The sequence below is a fragment of the Peromyscus californicus genome, unplaced genomic scaffold (assembly GCF_007827085.1).
Source record: "Peromyscus californicus insignis strain IS unplaced genomic scaffold, ASM782708v3 Scaffold_10__1_contigs__length_136768540, whole genome shotgun sequence".
Classification (NCBI taxonomy): domain Eukaryota; kingdom Metazoa; phylum Chordata; class Mammalia; order Rodentia; family Cricetidae; genus Peromyscus; species Peromyscus californicus.
In genome coordinates, this window is record NW_026294391.1 from 23377954 (window position 1) to 23404071 (window position 26118).

General features: G+C 41.1%; 1 protein-coding gene across 2 annotated transcripts in view; it reads left to right on the top strand.

The window, feature by feature from the left end:
* The first annotated feature begins 18247 nt into the window (after positions 1-18247).
* Tlr7 (toll like receptor 7) overlaps positions 18248-26118 on the top strand; it is a 29166-nt gene continuing 21295 nt past the window's right edge. Inside the window, exons 1-2 of one of the 2 annotated variants that reach the window (XM_052715280.1) lie at positions 18248-18412; positions 18721-18805. In XM_052715280.1, coding sequence (XP_052571240.1) covers positions 18803-18805 — 3 coding nt within the window. In that variant the 5' untranslated portion in view covers positions 18248-18412; positions 18721-18802. The remainder of the gene's footprint in view (positions 18413-18720; positions 18806-26118) is intronic. The other variant, XM_052715353.1, reaches the window with a different exon arrangement.

The following is a 26118-nucleotide window of genomic DNA, read 5'->3' on the forward strand; positions in this document are numbered from 1 at the left end:
TTGTTTGGTTGGTTGGTTGGTTGGTTGGTTTGGTGGTTTTTGTTTTGTTTTGTTTTTGAGATAGCATCTCTCACTGAACCTGGAACTCACTGGTTTGGTGGGACTAGCTGGTCAATGAGCTTCAGGGATCTTCCTGTCTCCATCTCCCCAGCACTGGGATTACAAGCAACTGCTGCCATGCCCCACTTTTTATGTGGGTCCTGGAAACACAAACTTAGGTCTTAATGCTTTGGAGCAGCAAGAACTTTACAGGCTGAGCTACTTCTTTAGCCCCAGAACAAGATATATATCCACAATTATTCTCTTGTAGTGAAGCTCAGCTTTAAAGTATGGAAAACACTGCGTGAGAGTGACAACCAAAGGCCTTAAAATCCCCGTGCAGCCAGGCATGGTGGCACATGCCCTTAGTTCTGGCACTCAGGAGACAAACGCATGTGGATCTCTAAAGTTTAAGGCCAGCTTAGTGTACATAGTAAGCTCCAGCCAGAGCTACACAGTGGAACCTGGTCTCACACACACACAGACACGCACACACACACACAGAAAAAAACACCGTGCAATGTCAAGAACTTCAATGTGTCTGAGGAAACAGAGGAAGAACACGATAGGAATGATGGGATTACTTGAAAGGAGGAGTGGAGCAAAGGAGAAGTACAAACAACACACCAGCTTTACGGTGGCACCTGATAATGCTATCCCCTCTTGAAAGTGGTTCTTTTCTCATGTATGTCACCTCTAATCCACCCATGAACTACACGCACCAGGCCAAGTGGAGAAGAGAAAGATGAAAGATGAAGGCTGAGAAATTCAGAGCATTGAATCCACAGGAGCCCACAAAGAGCTTAGTGAAGGGACCACTGCTAGAGGTGATAATTCACCACAGAATTTTCCAGAATGTAACAGCCATCCTCCAGCACATACTTTTTGGTCCATCATATGTTAGAAGGAGGGTAGTCAGTGTAGATGGGGGATCGGGATAGAAACATCACCATATCCTTCATCTAAATTGTGTTCATAAATCATCAGGATACCTAGAACTGATCACTTGTGGGGCTTTTGGGGCTAGGGAGATGGCTCAGCAGGGAAAACTGGTGCTAGGCAAACAAAAACCCAAGTTCAAATTCCCAGCTCATATATTAAAAGTCAGAGGTGACTGTTCACATGTCTGTAACCCCAGCACTCTGAGGAATGGATACAGGAGGGTTGGTGGGGCTTGCTGCCTGCCGGCCTAGCTCTAGCTCCAGATTCAGTGAGAGACACTGTCTGTAATAAAGAAGAATGATACAGCAGGACACTTGATCTCTCTCTCTCTCTCTCTCTCTCTCTCTCTCTCACACACACACACACACACACACACACACACACACACACACCACAAATGATCAGCTTATATGTCAACTTTAAATCTTAGAGCAGCCATTTTAAGTATGCCTTTCAAATGGATGTAAGCCAGAAGACACAAGACAGTCATGAGTTTTGCAGGTGTTCAGCCTTAAGGGGGATACAACCTCTTTGCCTACTACTGTAGAAGGAGTAAGTACATGTTCTTCGCACATGCCTGAGTCAAAGGTAGCACTGAGGCAATAACACACAGATGCATGTAGGACATACTCCGAAGTGGGCTGCAGAAATGGCAGGTAGGAATGAATGCCTCATGGCCATGGAGATGTTGCTCCACTGAGGCCTTGTTGGGCTCCAGCCCTCCACCACAGTCCCATCAGAAGTATAGTTGAAAGTGGTGCCCAGTTGAGTTCTGTGGCCAAAAGATAAACCAGCTGAAGTCATTTTAAATTTTAAGGGCATGATAAAATGGGAAATGAGAATGCCCCAAAATGGAAAGCAGTGGGAAGTGCCCTCAATCAGGAATGTGGCAATCTGGAGTCTGGTCCTGACATGCTATAAGCACATTGTGACCTCGTGACAAATGTCTGTACTTCTGTGAGATGTAAATGTCTCTGCAAAATTCACATAAGAGAAAATAGTTACTGTACCAGGCTTTTCCTTTTGGGCCACCAACCCGTGCCCAAATCATGTCACAGAAATGTATTATTAGTTTTGAATCCTTGGCCTTAGCTTAGCTCTTATTTTAATCTGTTTCTTTTTATCTATGTTTTGCCTCAGGGCTTTTTATTTTTCTTTCCTTCTGTATATCTTACATTCCTGCTGTCTCCATGCCTGGCTTCTTTCTCCCTCATTCTCTTCTCCTTTCTTCTCTCTGCCTAGATTTACCCTCCTACTTATTCTCTCTGCTTGGCAGCCCCACCTATCCCTCTCCTGCCTAGCTATTGGCCGTTCAGCTCTTTATTAGACCAATCAGGTGCCTTAGGCAGGCAAGGTGAAACAAATGCAACACATCTTTTCATAATTAAGCAAAATGCAACAGAAACAAATATAGCACATCTTTCCACAGTTAAAGTAATATTCCACAGCATAAACAAATATAACACACCTTTCACTAGTTAAAATAATATCCCACAACAGGCTATCAATGTTCCAGCAATTTTATCTTTCTATATTTACCTGAAATAGTTGGACCCATTGTTGACTGTGGTTCCAATGAAGGAATAATAGAAAGTTGCTTGTCTATCTTCCTCTATTGAGTGGCCAACTTATTTTGGTTTTTCGAGACAGGGTTACTCTGTGTAGCTTTGTGCCTTTCCTGGAATTTGCTTTGTAGACCAGGCTGGCCTTAAACTCACAGAGATTCACCTGCCTCTGCCCAGCAACTGAAATTTATTCTTAGTCTCAAAAATGGAGGTCTGAGCCGGGCGGTGGTGGTGCAAGCCTTTAATTCCAGCACTCAGGAGGCAGAGGCAGGTGAATCTCTGTGAGTTTGAGGCCAGCCTGGTCTACAGAGCAAGTTCTAGGACAGCCAGAGCTACACAGAGAAACTCTGTCTCAAAAAGAAAGAAAAATGGAGGTCTGACCTCTGGAAACTCTTCTTCAATCCTGAGCAACCAGGGATAACCATAGTTCGCTGTCTTCTAAGGCAGGAAGTCATGGACTCCCAGCCCTATTGTTCAAATATGGAAGTACATGTAGCTGATGCAGATGGAAGCTGGAGGGGATTCTAAAGTTGCTAGGTGCATTGGTTGGAGGAGGATATATGTGCACAGCACATGCAAGTGAAGGAATTAGGTTGTCAAATGCGCAGTTACAAGGAGTGAGTGTGTGTGTGTGTGTGTGTGTGTGTGTGTGTGTGTGTGTGTGTGTGTGTGTGACTCAATTTGAAAAAGGAGTCTGAGGTCACCAAACTCTCCTATGTTTGCATGGCTCAGTAGTAGGCCTCGTGGTGGTTTGAATGAGAATGGCCCCCATAGGCTTATGTATTTGAATGCTTGGTCCCCAGGTGGTGGAACTGCTTAGAAAAGAAGAAAATCTCTCTCTCTCTCTCTCTCTCTCTCTCTCTCTCTCTCTCTCTCTCTCTCTCTCTCTCTCTCTCTCTCTCTCTCTCTCCCTCTCTCTCCTTCCTTCATAATGGTCATGGACTCACCTCTGGACTTGTAGGCTCCCATTAAATACTTTCTTCTACAAGACGCCTTGATCATGATGTCTCTTCACAGCAATAAAATAGTAACTGAAATAGCTTTCAGTAATCATATTTTAATAAATTTGAGGAAAAGTAATGTAATAAATGAGCAATACTAGCAGTGACAAAAAGATTTATATTGAGATGAATAATTGTTCTAGAGCTTTTTCTTTCTTAGCATATTATGCTTTTTAATGCCATTTAATATTCTAAAACTATGGACTGTAGTATTGTTCAGTTGGTAGGTATTTGCCTAACATGCATAAAGCCCTGGGTTCAATCTCTATAACTGCACAATCAGGTACAAAAGGACATGGGAAATGCTTTTAATCACAGCACTTAGGAGGCTAATAAGGGGGTTAAGTTCAAGGTCATTTTTACTTACATAGGAAGTTTGAGGTAAGCCCGGACTACATGAAACCTTGTCTCAAAAAAAATTCTAGTAACACAATATTTAGAACTGTAGTATTCTTAAAAAGAAAAAAAAATCTACATAGCAAGTTCCAGGATAGCCAGGGCTACATAGAAAGACCCAGTCTCCAAAAAATAAAAAAGTTCAATTTTTTGTGTATGTGTGAGTGCCTGCAAATATGTGTGTGCAACAGCTGCCTGATGGCCTTGGAGGCCAGAAGAGCTCATCAGATCCCCTGGAACTGGAGTGAGGGGCAGTTTTGAGCTGCCTGATATGGGTGCTGGAAGTTACACCCAGATCTTCAGCAAGTGCTCTTAACCAACAAGCAATCTGTCCAGTCCCTCCACAGTATTCTTCTGCTTTATTTTGTTTCCTGAGAAAAGGTCTCACTATGTAGTCGAGGCTAGATGTGGACTAGTGAACTTCTTGTCTCTGCCCAGCCCAGGCTTCATGATGTTTGCAATCCAACATCATTCAAAGAATCAGAAACAAGCAAACAAACAAACAAAAGAATCAGAAACAACAGATCTTGACCTACTGATTCCTTTACAAGGACATTGTAGTAACTCCAAGAGATATGCTATTACCTGCATGTCTCCTAATGGACTATGCTTCTCAGTATTCATGTCATTGTGGACTGCCTTTCCATGGTGAGTTTAGCCTTGGGCAACAAATGAAACACCAGCAAGAACGAGGCAAGCAAAGACAGTATGTACTGGTCTACCGGAGATGGTTTCTCTTGAAATGCTTGCTGTTAGGATCTAGCCACCATAAAAAGAAGTCCAGTTGAATCACATGGAAAAAAGAAAAGTGATCATGTAGCCCAAGCAGGCCTCAAACGCAAATAGCTGGAACTTCAGGTCTGCCCCACCAAGCCCATCTCCTTGCTTCTCAAATTCCTGCAAGAGGCAATAAATAGAAGCAAAACCATCTGATTGACAGCCTTGTGGGAGAGGGTCTCCTGAAAGACCACAGATGTGAACAACTGAGAAGCTCCCCAGCAGAACTGCAGCCAACCCTGTGGGATTAACAGCAAACTGGTGCTGTGTTAAAGACACTAAGGTTTGTGTTGGTTTTTTACACAGCAATAGATAAGCAAAAGATGACAGTATCTAATATGAGTAGAAACATCAAATATGGGGCAGAAATCCTTAAACTCATAACTCAGGATATGTCAAGTTGCTAAAAATCCTGGCTGATTTCATAACTTATAGTAAAATATGAGGGTGAGAAGTTAATCAAGACTTGAGGTCCTGGAGAGATGGCTCAACACTGAAGAGCACATATGGTCTTGCAGAGGGTCTTGGCTGGGTGGCTCACAACCACATGTAACTCCACTTCCAGGGGATCAAATGATCTCTCCTGGCCTTCACACATACTGCACTCACGTGCACAAACTTGACATATATTCATATATACACATATTTAAAAATAAAAAAGAAGCCGGGCATGGTGGCACACATCTTTAATCCCAGTCCTGCGGAGGCAGAGGCAGGCAGATCTTTATGAGTTCAAAGCCAGCCTGGTCTACAGAGTGAGTTCCAAGAGAGCCAGGGCTGTTACACAGACAACCCTGTCTCAAAACAAATAAACAAATAAATAAATAAAATTTAAAAAGCCAGGAGTCTGACTTATTAATAAATATATGATTCTTCAAGGGTTAGCTCCCTTGTGGGTAAATTAAGTTTAATATGGCTGCCTCCCAGGTATTCTGTTGTTAGATTTACATAGGTGATGAGGTACCTCTAATTCTATGGAGTTGTCAACAGAATAAACACATTGCTTAAAAGGCAAACTGAGGCATAACAAAATTTTCAAAGTGTTTATGTCACCAAACAAGACTTTGTTCATCAGAAGCTCCAAACCAAAGTGACTCAGGAATGTAGATGAATTTCTAAACAGTATTAGTAAATAAGAAACACAGAGCCAGATACAGGGGTAATAGCCAAAGAGATCAGAGCAAGAGCCACGACTACCTTGTCTTACCACCAGCAATAGCTTCCCCAGAGAGAGAGCTTCTTCCTGTCTGACTTGTCTTTTTATTGCCTTTCTGTTCTGCCTTCTCATTGGCTCTAAACCCAACCACATGACTTCCTCAGCACTGCCTGTCTATACAGACCTCCAGGTCTCCATGGTTGGTACTGGGATTAAAGGTTCTTGTCACCACACTTGACTGTGTCCTTGACCACACAGAGACTCTGCCTGCCATGTGATCGGATTAAGGGTGTGTGCTACCACCGCCTGACTCTGCTTATGGCTTACTATGACCTCTGACCCCCAGGCAACTTTATTTATTAACATACAAATAAAATCACATTTCAGCACAAATAAAATATAACCATACAGGAACTCTGCTGAGGAAACACAAAGAAAAGACGGACCTTCTACAGGATGGCCACCAAAGGAAAGGGAAGCAAATGGTTGACTGCTTATAAGAATGCGTTAGCAAGCCCTTGCATTAATTAGAAATGTGTTGACTACTTCTGACTGTATGAACTTAAGTTCTGAGTTTGGGGATTGTGGCTCTGATCAATCTAATCCACATCCATGTTCATGTTAGACAATTGCTCTGTCACTGAGCTATGGCCATAGTCCCTGATTTTCTTTAATATATGCATTTTCAAAAACTGGCAGCTAAGTTTCACCTGTTTGTAATTTCATCTCAAAATGGCCTTTCCTTTCTTTGAAACCAAGTCATCTACCCTATGATTTGGATCAGGGGCCTTCTTTCCAAACATTTGCCCCGTCAGACTCATATGGTGAACTCCAGTGTGTATTTTGGACCAGCCTTCAGCCCTAAAGAAGATGTGTGTCACATTAATTTGCATGCTCTGCCACAGTTGTCTTCACAGCACTTTCATTTCTTAGTAAAATGAAACTTACAGAAAAACTAAGCAGCAGGGTATTTCATATTTCAGTTTAAAGGGGGAATGAAAAACAAAAGAAAAAGTTAATTATGACAGTGGGGCTTTACAATGCTAAAAATGCATTATACACAAAGACTTTCATAGTTTGTGTTTTTTTCCATATGCCAGCTGCAAAGAGAATGCTCAAGGTATCTGCAAATATATCACATAGAAGATTGTTATGTTTTAAATGTCCAAAGTTATATCTAACTAAAGAGGTCAAAACTCTGGAACTGTTTTAAAAGCACTGTGATGTGTGCTTTTGTTTGTTGTTGTAGATAGACCCTCACATTGAAACTCAGGCTGGCTTGAGCACACTATGTTGAAATTAGAGGAGAGCATCATCATGCCCAGGTCTGATATTTGTCGACAAACATCTGGCTTATATCATCAGAGAGTAGAAACAACTGCAGGAATGGGAGATCATTAAGAATGTTACCTGCCTCTCACAGGCTTTCCCAAATCAGGCAAGGAGTGTGTGTGTTTGTGTGTGTGTGTGTGTGTGTGTGTGTGTGTGAGAGAGAGAGAGAGAGAGAGAGAGAGAGAGAGAGAGAGAGAGAGAGAGAGAGAGAGGTCTCCTATACATTAGACCACAGCACTGAATGAACTTGAGCAATTCAATTAGCAAATTTATGTAGTTCACCATCAGTAAAGAATTTCTCTAGCTTTAAGAAAGCATGTATCATGGTAGCTCTTTTCTTTCTTTTTCAAAATAATTTTTGATTATATTATACAACATTTCCTCCTTCCCTTTCCTCCCTCCATCTCCTCCATGAACCCCCTCTTGTTTTCTCTCAGATGCAGAGTCTATTTAAAATTCTTGTTACATATATACCTAAATACGTAAATACAACCTGCTCAGTCTATAATGTTACCTCTAAGTATATAATCTCAGGGCTAGCCACTTGGTATTGAATAACCAATTAGGAGGTTTTTCCCTGGGGAAGATCATTTTTCCCACTCTTAGCATTCCCCAGTTGCCCATAGTTTTTGACCTAGGGTTGAGGCTCCAAGTTTTCTCCTTTCCATATTAGCATGTCTATTGGTATCATCGTTGTTTGGGACTTATTTTCATCTCTCTCTTTTCCATCCAATGGCTTCTTTTGAGTTAACTTCACTGCAGAGGACTCAGCCAATGATACAGAACCCATCATCATTCAAACTAGGGGTAGCAGTTCACTCTCCAGAAGGCCTTCCTCATGCCTAGGATTTTTGTTGCTGCTGTGAACTCTGTCTTCCAGGCATGACATGTCTGCTGCTGTCTTGAAATCAGAGCACATATAAATACCCACATGAGGTTCTCAGAAGACTAAATCCATTGTAATTCCCTCATCAGAGAGGAGGGTTCATGAGGTACACAAGGCACTATCTTCCTCAAGGACCTGTAAGTGATTAACAATTGCTGGAGGAGGGGAGACACTGTAGCTGGAAATTTTCTGTGTCCCACCCAGTCCACAGCTGCTCAGACCCAAGTAAGCACACAGAGGCTTATATTAATTAAAACTGCTCAGCCATTAGCTCAGGCTAATTACTGACTAGCTCTTACACTTAACCTCAGCCCATTTCTGTTCATCTATATGTCACCATGTGTTTCCATGGATTTACCTGTGTGCCATTACATGCTGTTCCCTGGATGGCAGGATGGCATCTACTGACTCAGCCTTCCTCTTCCCATAATTTTCCTTGTCTGCTTATCCCGCCTATACTTCCTGCCTGGATACTGGCCAATCAGCATTTTATTAAACCCGTGTACAAAAGCATTATCCTACAGCATTTCCCCTTTTCTATTTAATTAAAAAGGAAAGTTTTAACTTTAACATAGTAAAATTATATATAACAAAACAGTTATCAAGCAAGAATTACAGTTATAATATCTAGTCTCTTTATATTTGTCAAAATTAAAAAATATATTGTATTTATCATATATTTGTGAGTCCAAGGTTTCATATCTACCTTATCTCTTTTTTTTAAATTTATTTATTATGTATACAGTACTCTGCCTGCATGTATGCTTGCAGGCCAGAAGAGGGCACCAGATCTCATTACGGATGGTTGTGAGCCACCATGTGGTTGCTGGGAATTGAACTCAGGACCTCTGGAAGAACAGCCAGTGCTCTTAACCGCTGAGCCATCTCTCCAGCCCCTTATCTCTTATCATAACCAAGGAAAACCATAATTATACCTATCTAGTCTTCAACTATATCTAAGACCTCAGAAGGATATAATATTACTTAAGTAAACAGGAAGAGCATTGTAAGCAACTTCCAAAACTCTGCAAACCACAGAGACAGCTGCCTGCCTAGACAGTCATCCAAAGTTCCTCTGAAGTATTGGGGCATCCATCTTCAGCCCATAGGCCTAAAGTCTCTCAGTCACTTTTCTCTGTGTCCTGTAGAATGTCTGGCAGTTTCTTCTGTGAAGCAAAAACCTGAAGGACCATTTTGCCTTGCAAATTTCAGTGGTCACCTTTCTATGGTTCCTGCATGTACAATTGATGCAACAGTTTTTCAAGCAGTCCAGGCAAGAACAGTTTCTTGCCCAAATGGCTGTTTTTGACAAGAAGATGATAAAGTCCATATAGAGTGTTTTTGATGTGTATCTTTCTCTCTGAAGTAAATCGGTGCTGCCAGGAGCAGACATGTCTCATTGTCCAGGAAAGTCTAAGTTTTTAAAACATTTTAAATGCCATATTCTGTAGGTCTTTGAAGTGTTTGAAGACTACCTACCTAATTGAAATCTATCTATGTATCTAGAAAACTTAACTAATATGACTATAAGTTTGATTATCATAGATGACTAATTATTAATCTTTATTTCTCAACTATACACTACAATTTCAAATGAGTTGCACAAAGAAAATATTTTAAACAAGAGTAGAAATATACAAACAGTATAACAAAATTAACTTTAAATTTGTATCAATAAACTAAAATCTATACCAATGTAAAACATTTTAAATAAATTGCTCTTTAAATGTAGGTTCAACAATCCACCCTTTTATCCTATCATATCTATATCCTATATTTTCAAATCATATCCCCCTTTCTTTGTGACCAATAACAATTTGTAACCAACAACTTAAACAAAGACAAACATCCATAATCTATTTTTTTGGGTGGGGTATAGGCATAGTTTTCTAGACTATTTTCTGCTGATAGAAGGTGCTGGTAGTCTTATGGGGATCCTGAGAAAATTAAGAATTTTGGTCAAGTACTGACTGGAATAGTCTGTGAGCCTGTGTTCTCTGAGCCAGTTGCCTTGAAACCATTCTGGATGTTGGATCATCTGGGCTATGGTGTCATCAAAGACCTTTCGGGGGGCTTGGCTGGTCAAACCTGATTCATCTTAATCTGGAACAAATCCATAGCCTCTGGCTTCCTGTGGAAACAAAAGCAGAGCCTCCTTTCCAAAGCAATATATCCTTAGATCGAAATTTTGAAGTCAAGATATTTTTAAAATATACATATTGGTTTAACTAAGGAGGCTTTACAATCAAATGTCTCTCTGTAGTTAAAAATCCCAAAGACAATATAATCCAGACTCTCTGTGTGATTTCCATCTTTATGTGGCTTATTTTTTATAATATCTTTACTGCCTCTTTAAAGACTTTATTTTTTAAAACTATTTCTTTATATAACTGTCTTTATTTATTTTCTTCTCTCTTCCAAGCCTACGTACATTTTTACATACACTGTAAACTATCCCATCTGAATCTGTCTTATTGTGAACTCATTGCTTTGAACTGCAGTATTACTAGTACTGAAATGGCAGCTGTGGCTGCTGGCTCCACTTACCTCAGCTTTCCAACATGGCAGAACTAGTTTACCACCAGCTCTGGCAACCAGGCTCACAGCTGACTATGGGATGCAGTGGGTCTATGCTTCCATCCAGCAGCGTGTAGCCCAGAAACATCTTCTTTTTTCTTTTTTTTTTTCTGTACTAGCAAAAGCTAAATCTTTCACAATGCAGCACACTGTGCAGCTTGGAGACGCCACTGTGTACCATGGCAGAAATCCATCATGCTGCACTCAAGCCCACACGCCACTGTGAACCCACCATACTGTAGCTCATGGCTGGCCTGAGAGACACAACTAGGAAGCCGTGTTTAGCTCTGTTTTAGAATCTTTTTAAAGGTTTCTCAGGTTCTAGGTCCCATGTTTTGGCACCAAACACTTCTTCAGTAGTGTAACTAGAAGTTGCCTGTGCTCTAGTAAGAAACTCCTAACTCGTGTTGCTATATGTAACCCATTACACTTATTCATTCACCAGGGTGGACTTGAGTTCAGTGGTTGTTTTGGTCTGACATCAGTGCCCTATCTGGAGTGGCTAAACTTTTGTGCCTAGCTCCCCAGGAAAAGTCATGCAATAGTTGTACTATGTGATTTGTAATACCAATGATAATTAACTATCTGCTCTAGCTCCTTTTCTGTTGCTGTGATAAAACATTGTGACCAATAGTGAGTTAGGGGAGGACAGGGTTTATTTGGCTTAAACTTCCAGACCACAATCCATCACTGAAGGATGACAGGGGAGGAACTCAAGTAAGTATTTGAAGCAGAAACCATGCAAGAATGCTGCTTGCTGTGCTCTCAGAGGCTTGTAGCTAGCTTTCTTATATTAGCCCAGGACCACATGCCCAGGGAAGGGTGCTGCTTACAGTGTCCTGGTCCCTCAAACATCAATTAATAATGAAGGCAATATTCCACAGACATGCCCACAAGACAATCTTATCTAAAAAAAAAAAATCAGTAGAAACTCCCTTCTCAGATAACTCCAGGGTGTCAAGTTGATAGTCAAAGTTAACTAGAACACTACCCATATGGCCATTCTAGAGAAAACATGAATTATACCATGGACTATTCACGCCAAGGAATATTTGGTGGCTGTGAGGAAAGGCTGTATAAAATTTGCAGTATAGATGCTCTCCAGATTGAAGTATGAAAGGAGCTTCAACTACAAAGCCAAGAACAGAAAAAAGTATGTATTAACAAATACGGTTTCTAGGAGAAATGGAGCTATGAATACATCTGAGGGGCTGGAGAGATGGTTCAGTGGGTAAGAGTGCTTGCTCTGCAAACACGAGGACATGAGCTTGAATCTCCATCACCTACGTAAAAATTCAGGCATGGCTGTGCATGCCCATACCTGCAGAAATATGCGACAGAGACAGGCAGGTTCCAAGAGCTCCCTGGCCAGCCTGATAAGCAGAAATGGTGAGCTTCAGGTTCAGTGCCTTATCTCAGGGAGATATGGCAAAGGGAAACTGAGGATAACAGCCCGTGTCCTGGTCTGGCCTCTGTGAAAAAGGTCATTGCCTTCTTTTTTGCCAAAAGGTCCCATTCAATCTAGTATTCTTTCTGTCTCTCTGTCTCTCATTTCCTTTTTATTGTTTATTTACTTAAATATTTAATTGATGTATTTACTATAAAAGAGTTTTTATGACTATTTTCTATTAAAACAGACACAGACCAATAGAATAGAATGGGAGACTCAGAAATAAAGCCACACAGCTACAACCACCTGATTTTGGACAAATATACCAAATATATATGGTTAAAAAATACCTCTCCCACAGATGGTGCTGGGAAAGCTAGATCTCTATCTCTCACCTTGTGCAAAAATCAACTCCAAATGAGCCAAAGACCTTCACGTAAGAGCAAAAATTAAAACTGGTAGACAAAAAAAGGGAGGGAAAAGGGATTAAAACATCTTATTTGTTTGTTTGTTTTGATTTTTGAGATAGGGTTTCTCTGTGTAAAAGTCCTGGTTGTCCTGGAACTCACTCTGTAGACCAGGCTGGCCTTGAACTCAGAGATCTGCCTGCCTCAGCCTCCCAAGAGCTGGGATTAAAGGTGTATACCACCACCGCCCAGCTTAAAACATCTTTGTGGTCAAGAAAATGACAGAGTGGTTCAGAGCACTGGCTGGGCTTTCAGAGGACCCAGATTCAATTCCCAACACCCACATGGCAGCTCACAACCAGCCGTAACTCCAATCTAGGGGAATCTGACACTCTCTTCTAGACTTTGTGGCCACCAGGCATGCATGAAGTATACAGACATGTAGGTAGACAAGACACTTATATACATACAATAAAAATAAATAATTGTTTAAAAAAGACCTTTCTGAGTAGAATCCCAGTTGATCAAGAAATAGAGCCAACAACTGATAAACAGGAACTTGTGGAATTAAAAAAAAACTGCACAGCAAATGAAAGAATGAAAAGACAAGACAGCCCATAGAACAGGGAGAAATCTTTGCAAGCTAAACATCTGACAGAGGATTACTATCCAGAATACACATAAAACAAGAACTCAAACAAGCCACGAAATAAGTGCACTAATTAAATGAGAATACAGTTCTTAAGAACTGGGGTGCAAACAGCCAATCAACGTATTTTTTGAAAAAGTGCTAACCTTTGCTAGCCACCAACCCCACCCCCCAAAAAAAACACATGGGATCCCATCTCACGCCTGCCAGAACAGCGATTAGCAAGAAAACAAATAAGAGCAAATAGTAGGGAGAAGAAGAGCAAAAGGGAACCATTATATACTGCTGACGGGGATGTAAACTAATACAATCACTATGGTAGTCACTATGGAGATTTCTCAAAATACACTAACTAGAACTATCATGGGGCCCAGCTATACCACTCACTCCATATTTAGCCAAAAGACTTCAAGTCAACATATTATGGAGATACTTGAACATCAGGGCTTACTGCATTACTGTTCATAATGGCCAAGTTACAGAATCAATCAACATGTCCAACAATAGAGGAGTGAATGGGTAAAGGAAGCATGGTATATATGCACAGTGGAATTTTTTCAATCATAAAGAAGAATGGAGTTATGTTATTTGCAGGAAACTGGATGCAACTGGAGATCACCATATTAAGAAAATTATATCAGCCTCAGAAAGACTATTATTGCTTGTTTTCTCTCCCGTGTGGGTCCTAGACTTTATGGACACACAAAATTGCAAGTGTACAGATGACTGAAATGTAGAAGTGAAACTACCTGAGGAACAAGGGGAATAACAGGAGGGGGAGGAAGGAGAAAGGGGAGGGTGATGGAGGGTGAGTGTGAGTATGATCAAAGTACCTTACACACTTGCACCAGAAGTGAAGAAGAAAATAGAGGCCTTACTGATTATGACTGAGTCATAAGGCTGCACTTGACTCAACTAGTTAATTCAATCAGGTAGTGACTCCAAGAAGATTACTGGCCACTTCAATCAATGAATCTGCCTAATGCTCTTCTTCTCAAAATTCACCTAATTAATTGAATTGTTTTGATTTTCACGGTCACTTCCATCATCAATAAAGAGAAAGTTCTTAAGTACCCACAATGAACAGATTTGGGGTTCTGCAATGCCATTTGGTTAACTAAGAGATGTGAATCAAGGAGAAATAGCAATACAAGAAAGCAGAATATAATATCATAATCTCTCATGACCTTGGCATGTAAGTCCTTAACATCTTTTCTGATTGTATGACATTATCCTTCCCTTTGTGGATAAGGAATTAGATTTGATTTTTAGTCATTTATGGAGTCATTTTTCCTTCCTTCTTTTCTTCCTTCCTTCCTTTCTTCCTTCCTCTTTTCCTCCCTCCCTCCCCTCCTGCCTTCCTCTCTCCTTCCTTCCAACATGCCTTTCTTTTTTGAGACACATCTTTGTTATGTAGCTCTAGTTGGCCTAGAACTCTTGATCCTCCTGCCCCTGCCTCCTAAGTGCCAAGATTACAGGAATGTGCCACCAATGTCCGGCCACTCCATGTTCTCATTAAGACACTGGAGAAGAACTTTCACACTTTAAAATTATAATTTCTCTCTGGTTTCATTTTCATTTTATTTTATTATTTTATGTGTATGAGTGTTTTGCCGGCATGCACATATGTGTACCACATGCATGTCTGGTGCCTGAATAGGTAAGAGAAAAGCACTCTGGATGCCCTGGGACTGGAGTTACAGATGGTTGTGAGCTGCCATATGATTACTGAGAATCAAACCCAGGACCCCTGAAAGAGCAGCCAGTGCATTGAATCACTGAGCCAACTCTCCAGCCCTCCCTATGGTTTCTTTCAGCACTCTCAGTGTGCTGTGTCTTATGTTTTGGATTCTAAGAAAGTAATTTGAATGTGATAAATATCTTTACTGTTTTCTAAACTCCAAGCCAGTTGCCCAAGATTATTTGAATTATCCCTTTTGCCACTGAAGTGACTTTCATATCCCTATGAGTGTTTTTACCTAATTCTGACTTTTCTGTTTCCTTGCTAAGTTTGGTGTCATGCTGCTTCAGGACTGCAGCATTATGGAAATACATTCATAGATCTAGGGGAGAAGCTTTTGCCTTGACCCTTTTTCATTCACAATTACCTGGCTGTTCGCAAAAGTGATCTTACCCTATCAGATTCAATGCAGAGCGCTCGGTAATATGCCCTTCATTATTCAAAAGCAGATGACATTCATGGATAATGCTGCCCCATATTATTGAATAAATAAAGAGGCTTGATTTCCCAAATGTCCCCATTTCAAGTCAATCTGGCAAGTTTCTCATGAAACCCTGTTGGTATTTAACTGAGGTTGCATAGCAACTACAAATCAATTTAAACAAAACTTACATTTTTTTTTACAGTGCTGTCACCACTGTCTCCAACACCAATATATTTCATGTCACGTAAGTGTTTTCAGCTTCCACAGCCCTGACAGGAAACAGATACCACGTTCATCTTAGAAACTGATGAGTTCAGCATAGTGAGTGTATATTTGGACTGGATTTAAGGAAATCAAAGGGATGACACAGCACTTCAGGGAAGAGCATTCCACAGTTTGAGCCCAAAGGGGCAAGGGAAGGGAACAATTACTAGAATTCAGTGGGGACAATACCACCAGAGGGACCAGAGCATCAGTAGATAAGAGTTACAACCAATGCCAGCCAAACAGAGGGAGGAAGCCACAGGGAGAAAGACTCTACCCTCCTGTGCACAACCAGGGCCTCTCTATGCCCAAACCCAACCAGAAGGCATCAGCTAGCAAGGTGATGTTATTTGTATAGCCCAGGCTCCAACTCCCCAAAGCCAGATAGAAAGGCTGGGAGACTATACTGGGGGTGCAGGGTAAATAAACATTATGGTAAGTATATATTGTGGTAAGCACTTTGTCACACCACCTGAGTCCCTTGCATTTCCTGTCAATTTTTTTTTCCTCACCCACTTTAGATTCTACTGTTTCAATGGCTTCCCCCTTCCAGAACCAGTTCAGATCAGTTACTGTTTCTATGTGAGACAGCTGTTAATTTTTATGTATTGTTTTCTAGCAGAGTGCTTGAATAAGGGGGCATTTACTTCATATTGCATGCATGGTTATCACTTGCTGTATGATCTGAATCAAGTCCAATGAAATAGGCAATGAGGACTTTGCTTCAAGGATTGGAGAGACGGCTCAGTGGTTAAAAGTACTTGAAGGAGATCAGGGTTTGATTCCCAGCATACATGGGTTTTGATTACCAGCACCCACGTGGCAGCTCACAACTGTCCATAACTCCAGTTTTAGGGGATTATTACTACTTGTCTCAGTTGACAAGGTCTACTGTTTTGCAGGCATTATTGGTTGCCTGGGATTTGGAAGTTGATTTATCAGTTTTTTATAACCACAAATTAGAAAGTGGATCAGAGGAAGATACCCTGGACAGATTATAAAGTACTTATCATCCAAATGAATATGGACTAGTTGATTCTCCCTTCCAGTGCCTACTCTACTTCTCAGTAATTCAGAATAATTGGAAGCAATCAAGTGTAGCCTTCCTCTGACCCCTTGTTAGGAGTCACAGTCACCTAAAGAAAATTTTAATCCCTTCACATTCTCTTAATTTCCATCATTGTTCATGAAAAACAGAAGCAGAGGGTGCCCTCTGGGTTGTTTCCGTGGTAAATTTATTTATGATTCTATAGGCATGCTACAGAAAATGAAGAAGAAACCAGTAGCCTTACCAGAAATCAGAATTTGTATATTAAACCCTCAGTCTCAAGATCTCAGCTTCTTGTCCCAGTAGCTTGAACAATACAACTTGGCTGCTCATCACCACCTGTGAGGACAACTATAGTGACAAAGGATTCAATGTCCTCTTCTGAGTTCCTCAAGTAGCAGGCATGCACATCATATACAGACAATGCATTTGAGCAAAACAATAATACGTAGTAAATAAATAAATAAATAAAAATTAAAGACATTTGCATCATTATTTTCAGTACTTAATGACAGAAATATGAACCAATTCCAACTGCATGTTTTGATATAATGATCCCTCAGCAAATGTGGTCTACTTGTACTTAATGTTTTCTCAGCTAACTTGGGGTACTAATGCAGGCCAGCATATTAACCCTGGACATTATTAGCTGATTCTCGAATGTTAATCTCTGCATCTTCTTTCTTGATGAAAAAGGTATATTAAATAACTTTAAACACAGCTACAATAATTTAAGTGTGTCCACAAAAGGCTCCCATAAACAGTAAAAAAGGAAATATTTCTCTTGGGGACCACACTTTGAGAAGCAAGTCTTTCTTTAAATGACTCTTACTGCAAGTATGGCTGACCTTTGGAAACTAAAGTGAGTTACCCAACTGGTAGCCTTTCTACCAGTATCCCTTCAAACTGGCCAAAGACAAAGCAAGACAAATTTAGACTTGTTTTGAAGATATCTATAAAGCAATGTTTCTCAACCCGAAACACACAGCCTGCTGGGGCATACTCTACAATCTCTGAAGAGATCTGTGATTTTCACAAGTGGTATCAAGTGAGAGAAGGCAAAATGCCACCAAATAGCCTACAATGTAACAAAGAATGATTCAGTCAAAAATGTCAATATCCAGCTGGGGAGATGGCTCAGTGGATAAGACCACTTGCAGCACAAGCCTAAGGACCTGAATTTGAATTTCCAGAACCCTATTAATATGGTGATTATGGCATAACTTCTCTAATCTCAGCATTGTGGGGGTGGGGACAGGAGGATTTCTAGGATTAGCTGACCCCAGCCTAGCTTTGGATTCCGTAAGAGACTGTCTCAAGAAGGTGAGGTAGAGAGTGATGGAGTGGGACACTTGAAGTCCTCCCCTGGCCTCTTCATGGATCTGTACTTTCACACATACATTAACACACACACACACACACACACACACACACACACACACACACACACACACACACGCAAATCAATCAACAGTGGCAAAGTTGAAAATCCCTGTTATAAAAGAAGAGAAAGATTTGTATAAAAGGTTGTTTGGATTTAGAGATGTTGCCCCAAGTCTGGTGATAGAAATAAGAGGAACCTACTGTTTCTGCAAACCTCATGTGTGGGGTGGCTTAAAAAGTCATGCTCCTTCCTGTCCCCCTCCTGCTACCCAGGCTCAATTTCATACTTGGTAATCCCAGGACCTGCAGGTCAGAGGTTCTGTCAGTCTGAGCTTCCTGTTGCCTTCTCTCTGTCTCAGAGAACTCCACATACAGAACCACTCCATGCCACCAAGAAAGGTATTTTAAGCATTGGGATACATTTGGATAATTCAAGTAAGTAGACGTATGTACTATTGCAAGGGAGTGGGGAAGGGGAGGGAAGGAAGCCAAGTCATATGCAAAAACCGTTTTAGAATTAAAGAAACTAATATTGTAGTCTAAAATGTTGATTCCTTAAAGACAGACTTAGTAAGATTGGAAACGGTCTCCTGGAGTCCGTCCTTGTATCTAACTTCAATGAAATAAATACTCTAAGTATTCTCAGCATCACATTTATAAAACAATGTACCCAGCATATCTTTAAGCTACTATATTTCTTGCTGCCTTTGAAATGTCACGTTTGATGTCTCTGTTTCTCGCAGCTGATGCCACTGGGTCCCTCTCAGGCTGTTCCTGGTCTAGCTCAGACTCTGCTCTCCTCCACATTTTGAAAGAAAACTGAAAATGGTAAGAACAGCTAATGGAGCCCTAATTTGTCATTGGTAATCTTTGTGGTAAGAACTGAAATCAGTTGGGGAGAATAATATTTGAGAATTGTTCAGGGGTGGAGATGGAGCTCAGCAGTGAAACGCTTGCCAAGAGTACACACTCCCCTAGATTCCCTCCCCAGAGAGTCCTTTCCTAGGAGAAACTGCTTTGTGATATTTCAGAAGCAAGATGAATCAAGGTAGTATTTCATAATTTCAGATTAGTCATTGCTTGCCCTGTCCTACTTCCTATACAAGTTAAATACATACTGTAGCAAGCAAAAGTAGATGTTGGAATTGAGGATTTCAGTTTTTGGTTCTCCAGTTTGATCTGTAAAGACATCTAGGTCGCTGAAGTAACTTAATGCAATGCTTTTCCTACTATATGCTGTGACTGTCCCATATCTGAGTGACTGTAGAGAAAGGGTGGAGCCAGGAGACACATATAACTCGGATTTAGGGGACCCCATGCTCTACTGCTGTCGAAGATGCCCAGAGTTTGTGATTGGGTGAAATGGGATGATCAGGATTAGCACACCAGGGGAAGAGGCTTCAGGATGTACCGGAACTCAATTCTGAACACAGCCAGAAGAAGGAGGCTTTTAAAGCAAAGGGTGGGTGGCAGTCAGTGGATGGCAAATTACTAAGAGGAAACTTCAGGCATGTGGGGGATCCTAGCTAAAGTAGCCTGACGGAGTTCTTGTTGGAGTTAGGCCTGGATGGTGCACCATTTCCTGGAGAATGAGTAGGGTGAGGAATGACATGAGAGACAATGGGGGCTGGGGCATGGAAGATGTAGGGAGGTTGGGGGTGGGGGATGATCCTAAACCAAGGTAGGATTCTCAACACAATGACTTAGCAAGATCCCTGCTCAAGGCAAAGCAAAGATGGACACAAAGGCCCACACCGAGGCCTAGGGCTTAGAGAAGCCTAACTGAAACACTGTCAAAGCGCGTCCGACCACGCCTAGCTGAGAGATTATGTACATTGCACCTCAGTCTGCTGGAACGCACTTTCTTTGACCATGTGAGCGTTATGCTATCTTTATAGTCATCTTACAGAGCCATGGGGAAATAACCATACATTTGCGCAAAACCTTTGCAAGTGGTAATGAGGTAGACCAAAACCAAATCAGGAAAAGTTTCTTTTGAAAATGATTTTTTTCACCCACGCTAGACTCTATAAAGGAGTGTGTTAGCAGCACACTGTGATTTCCAGATCATCACGTTGGCCCCAAGCTCAATTTCTAAGGTCTACTGAAGCATTACCCACGGGACCACACTACTACAAAGGAAGCAACTGTTTTGAGTTTCATTTCCTAGAAACCCAGATGTCTATTTTAATGCACACACATGCCCACATCTGTCTTTGCCCCCTAACGATGGCATGCTAGGAGGATGGTGAAAAAGAGAGGCGAATTCATTGGCCACTTATGTAAGTCAAGTCTCACGCTTCTATTTTGGCTCCAAAGCTGGTCTGAAGTGCAGAAAAAGAAACTGGGGCTTGAGAGGTTAAAGAGCTTGAGGACATGGTCCCTGCAGACCAACTCCTGAAGCTGGGCCTCTAAGACTGCTCTGTTCTTCCAAGCCAAGCCTGACACATGCTTTCATCCAGCTAACACTCAACAAACATGAGCTTCATTGTGATATCATTCTGTTTAAGAACTAAGGGGAAATCAGTGTACTTGGACAAGAAAAATCGTAAAAGCAATTTTCAAAAGAAATACAAAAGGCCCAAGAGAACAGAGAAAATATCCAGTCTTGGCAATAGTCATGTCATATGTCTTAATCTGGAAATTCCACTTCAAGAATCTCTAGTTAAAGATGACCACGTGGGGTGGTGAACTATTTGCCAAAACAGTACATGGAACAAGACAAAGGAAATGTCTCATGTCCCATGAGAGGGAAAGGTTTGTTCATTGTGGGATACTTAGTAAGTGAAATGTCACAGAACCATCGAGTCATGTTTTGAAGAAAGAGTGTTTAAAAAGGTATAGTGTAATGTAAATTGAAAGAAAAAGCAAAGTAGAAATCAGTATGGGCTGTGTGTTTTCTGATATTTTTAACGCACACACTAGACAAGTGCTGGATGTGCATTTACCAAACACTGGAAAATCTATGGTTATGGTTTATACAAATAAGCGTATTATATACTTTAATTTCACAAAACAGCCCTGAATTATAATTATTCTACGGACTTATTTTATTTAAGTATTATTTATTTATGTGAGTGTGTGTGGACGTGTGTGAGTCTATGTGTATTATGTGCATGCAGGGGCCTGTTGAGGCAAGAACAGACTGTGGTACCCACTGGAATTGGAGATATAGGTAGTTGTGAGCCATCTGGTATGGGTGCTGGGAACTGAACTCTGCAGTAAGTGCTCTTAACAGCTGAGCCATTTCTTCAGCTTCCATTATAACTGTTTTATAAGTGGGCAGTTATAGGTAAAGTGATACCAGAAAGTCAGAGTTCTTACATGGCAGACTAAGGATTTAAAACCAAATCTTTCCTCTGGCAAAGCCCTGGCTATTACTAACACATTCCTCACTACATGAGATACATGGTAGATTGATCAATACTAGAAAGAAAAATACCAAACTTTTTACAGTGGTGAAACAGTTTTAAAAGTGAAACATTTTACTTTTAACTACAGCTGTTGTTTTTCATGGCTAAATAAAGGGACAATAAGGCATTTACTACATTAATTAAATGCAATTATTTTAAAAATTGTAAGCTCTTGGTGGAATTAAAAACATCACTCCAGATGAATCAGGCAGCCTCTTTGCATCCCAAGAATAGATTATTTCTATCTCTAATCTCACAAAAGTTTATGGCTGAGATTGAATAATCTGCGGCCATATCCCAAGCTGTCATTTTTGTAAATCCCCAAAGCTAAGAATGTTCTCTGTGTTTTTGCAATTCTTGATGGTTTCATACATGTCTATAATGACTTGTAGTCATTTTCACCCCTCTATCACCCTCTCTCATCTCCCTCCCTCTCCAGTGGAACTCATCTCCTCAAGTCCCCTTCCTTCTTGCATATCTTCTGTTCTATGTGCAACCCACTTAGTCAGGGTCCTTCACATGAGAATGGGTGGGAGGTTATTTACTAGAGATTAATGCAGTTCAGTGGTGGCATACTTGCTTGGCATGTACAAGGCATTAGGTTCAATCCTCAATGCTGCTAAACAAATACATAAATAACTGAAACATATCAAGGGAAAAATTTTAATCTACTATACCTTAAAGTTAAATTCAAGTTTACATGCTCACAAAATAGTATTCTTATTTGTGTCTATAGCTGTTTTGGGACTATGATGGTCAACTAGTCAGTGAAGTGAATGGTGACAGAAGCTGTATGACCTACAGAGTCTAAAACGCTCTTTGCAGAGACTGTTCTCCACTCTGTGGTTTATGGAAATAAAGGAGATAATAAAATTGAAGGTCGCGTACAGTTTAATGCCTTGTGATCTTTGATGACTGTAAAAGATGGTAGTTGCTGAGTGCCTATATACTGAAGACTGTACATCATTTCATTCTCTTAGTTTCAAACCTGAAGCTGAAGTGGTAGAGAGTCTATGATTAAAAAAAAAGTGTGCTTTTTTAAAAAGTGGGTTACATCCTTGGACTTGAACTGCAATTTTTGTTATGCAATGGGAGGTTGATATCTATGGAATCTACATTTTGCAGAGATTAGTCTATGATCAGAAATATTTCAAAATTCATGAAAAGAAGATATTGAGTCATAAATCTACTAGGGAAATTTCTTTTTTTTATGTGTAGGTAATTTGTGTTTCTTTTTTTCTATTCATTTTACATACCAACCACAGTTTCTCCTGTCTTCCCTCCTCCCACCCCCAGCCTTCCCCCCCAAAACCACCCCCATTCCCACCTCTTCCAAAGGAAGGTTTCCCATGGGGAGGTAGCAGAGCCTGGTACATTCAGTTGGGGCAGGTTCAAGCCCCTCCTCCTACTAAGGAAATTTCTAGCAAGGACTCAGTCTATAAACAGCAACTTCCCTTATTCACAGCGCTTGGTCCACTCCTAGGGAGATTTACTTATTACACATCTCATTACCACACTATTTGGTATCATATCAACTTAGCCAAAGGTCCAATTCAAACTCAAGGGCTTCCAGCAATGACTCACTCCTCCTGTCTTTCATGTGCCTCTCTTCTCTTCTCCAGGCAGGCTGCCATCACCTCTGGATGTCCCAGGCCCATCCAGCCACAGGTTCCCCAACAGGATGTAACTTCCTTAGGCTTCCTTCCACAGCTTCACTGAGCTCCCTCACTCCTTTCCCTGCTTCCTTCACCCCTCCCTGAAAGTAAATTCCAACACTCACTTTAGACACAGGCAACTTGGATTTGTTCTGCTCTGAGATTTTGAAAGGAGATTGCAGAAGTAGTTGAATTAAGGAAACCCATGCTCTGAAGACTGACATGCAGTAGACTAGAGGAGACCCACTGTGCTGGCTTTCTTGTAAGTTGATTGAGTGGGTGGGTAAAAAAGTAAAGAGGGAGAGAGAGAAAGTAATAAGTAATAAGGAGGGAGGAAGAAGAGGAGAGAGGGAGGGAGGGAGCAAAGGAGAGAGAAAGAGAGGGAGAAAAAAGAGAATTGTGAATATCAACATTAATTCCATTCTGTAATATTTTATGAAAATAATCCATTCATTTAATCTGTAATAGCTGTGTAAAAGCTCTGTGTGTGTGTGTGTGTGTGTGAGAGAGAGAGAGAGAGAGAGAGAGAGAGAGAGAGAGAGACTAAAATGGGGTTTAATGCACCAAAATGTCGGTTTTTCTAAGTTGTCCTTTATGATATACTTTTTCCTATGTTCAACTCATGATCCGTAGGCCAACTCTACACTCTCTCCTCTCTCTCCAAACACTGAGCATCTCATCTCCCAACACCTCACTCTTAGTTGTTTACCTTGCCTCCCATTTCACTAAGGAAACAAAGCAATTAGAAGAGAACTTTTCTACATCTCCCCTTCGTGGACCTGTCTAGGACATCCTCACTCTCAGGTCCTCTCTGACTCTGTTCCATTACCTATCCCTGAGCCATAGATCACCTCCAAATGGAAAAGCTTCAAACAGGATAGTTCTATACTACTTCCTGTCATGAGTCAGGGGTTGCCTGATTTGTCTGGGTAAGTCTCATACTGACTTTCTTCTGCAGTGGAAGTTAGAGATTGTGGTCTGAATCACATAGGAGCCTTGAGAGTCTGGGGTCCAGAGCATTGGGGGCTCCTCAAGTGCCTCTCTCCTTGTGATCTCTGTAATATGGTATCGGTACTATAGGAAGGCTTTTTACTAGACTCCAAAGTGGGGAGAAAGGGGGAGAGGGAGAGAAAGAGTGTGGGAAAGAGAGAAACTCTACAGGCTATGTCTTTGTTCCTCTTGACAGGAAACCCCTTGGAATATGTGTGCTGCTCAATACTTCTAACATTCCTCTAGGTACTTAGAAATCAAAGGACCTTGGATACACAGCCAGTTCTCATCACTTCCAACATTGCCATTTTGGTCTTTGCTTGACCTCTTTAACAGCCTCTGCACTTGTCTCCGTATTTGCCATTTGCAGAAACTGTTTATTCTCTGTTCTCTACACCACTGTAAAAGATTAACATCTGCTTTCAGTCATCTTGAAAACATGTAATGGCTCTGAACCCCACTCACGAGAGACCAACATTCCAAGAATGGTGGACATGGCCCTGCATGCTTGGACTACCTCTCTGACTTTATCTTCTATTTTCCTTACACTTCTCCTTTGACCATTTTGTGACTATTCCATGATGTCTGCACTCTGGGATGTTTGTAGAAGGTGCTTCCCTCTGTCTTGAATGCTTTTCCTTTTAATATCCATGTGGGCAGCTTCATCCTTTCACAAATATTGATTTAAATGTTCATTTTTTATATTTATGGTCACATTTCCACCCCATACATTCCTGATCTCCTTTATAATAGACTGTATTTTTTTTCTCTACAAAACTTACCATCTAACTTCCAACTTGGAAGAGATGCATTTTTCTGTGTCTAGAGAACTTCATCTCCAAAAGAGTAAAATTCACTCCAAACCCCAAGAAGAGCTCTTGACCTATTGATGGTATCAGGAAATCCATGTTGCTTCAAGAGGCAAAAATATGATGGCTACCAGGAGTTTGAGATCATCCTGGAATGTACAGTGAGTTACAAGCAAGCCTAAGCCACAGAGACACAAACCACTGAGCTCTACTTCCTCATATTTCACCATCAAATAGTTCCCAGTAACATACATCTCCTCCTTGCACCTCAGATTATAACCACACCTCACGCATGAACAATGTTTGGAAGATAAAAATAACTATTTGCAAAGCATGAACTTGGGTACAGTTTGGTAACTGTGGCTTCCAATTACTAGTCATATATCTATGCTTATGGATATTGAGTGGGAATCTAATGGTAGTCTAAAATCAGGAGGGTTTGGGTCTTGTCTGAGTTAGGGTTTTTATTGCTATTATGAAACACCATGACCAAAAAGCCAGTTGGGGAGGAAAGGGTTTATTTGGTTTACACTTCCACATTGCTGTTCATCACTGAAGGAAGTCAGGACAGGAACTCAAACAGGACAGGATCTTGGAGGCAGGAGCTGATGCAGAGGCCATGGAGGGGTGTTGCTTACTGGCTTGCTTCCCCTGGCTTGCTCAGTCTGCTTTCTTATAGAACCCAGGACCACCAGTTCAGGGGTGGCATCACCCACAGTGGGCTGAGCCCTCCCACATCAATCACTATTTGAGAAAATATCTTACACCTAGATCTCATGGAGGCATTTCCTCAACTGAGGCTCCTTCCGCTCTGATGACTCTAGCTTGTGTCAAATTGGCACACAAAACCAGCCAGTACAGATCTGAATTCAAGCTTGAGTCCCACCACTGAAGCTATGCATCTGTTCTCTTGGTCTCATCACTTTAACCAATCATCCACCTCTGAATTGATTGCTGCCCACTGCAAATGGAAGCCTCTCTACCCTAGGCTGAGAGCAACACCAGTCTATGAGTAGAAACATAAATATTCACAAGGCAATTTGGCAGCATGACCATTTTGGAAAACAAAAATAGCAGCTTCTACACAAGAGATTATGACCTCCCCAGCCATGAGCTTTAGACCACAGTAACAGTATCAGGCATGAAATTACCTCATGTGGAGGTCTCAAATCCAATCTAAAAACAGTTGCCCCATAACAGTTATGCCACTATTACACATCTTACCTGGAAGGTTGGTGTTGTGGCATACAGAGTATAGTGTTGGGGAAGATCAT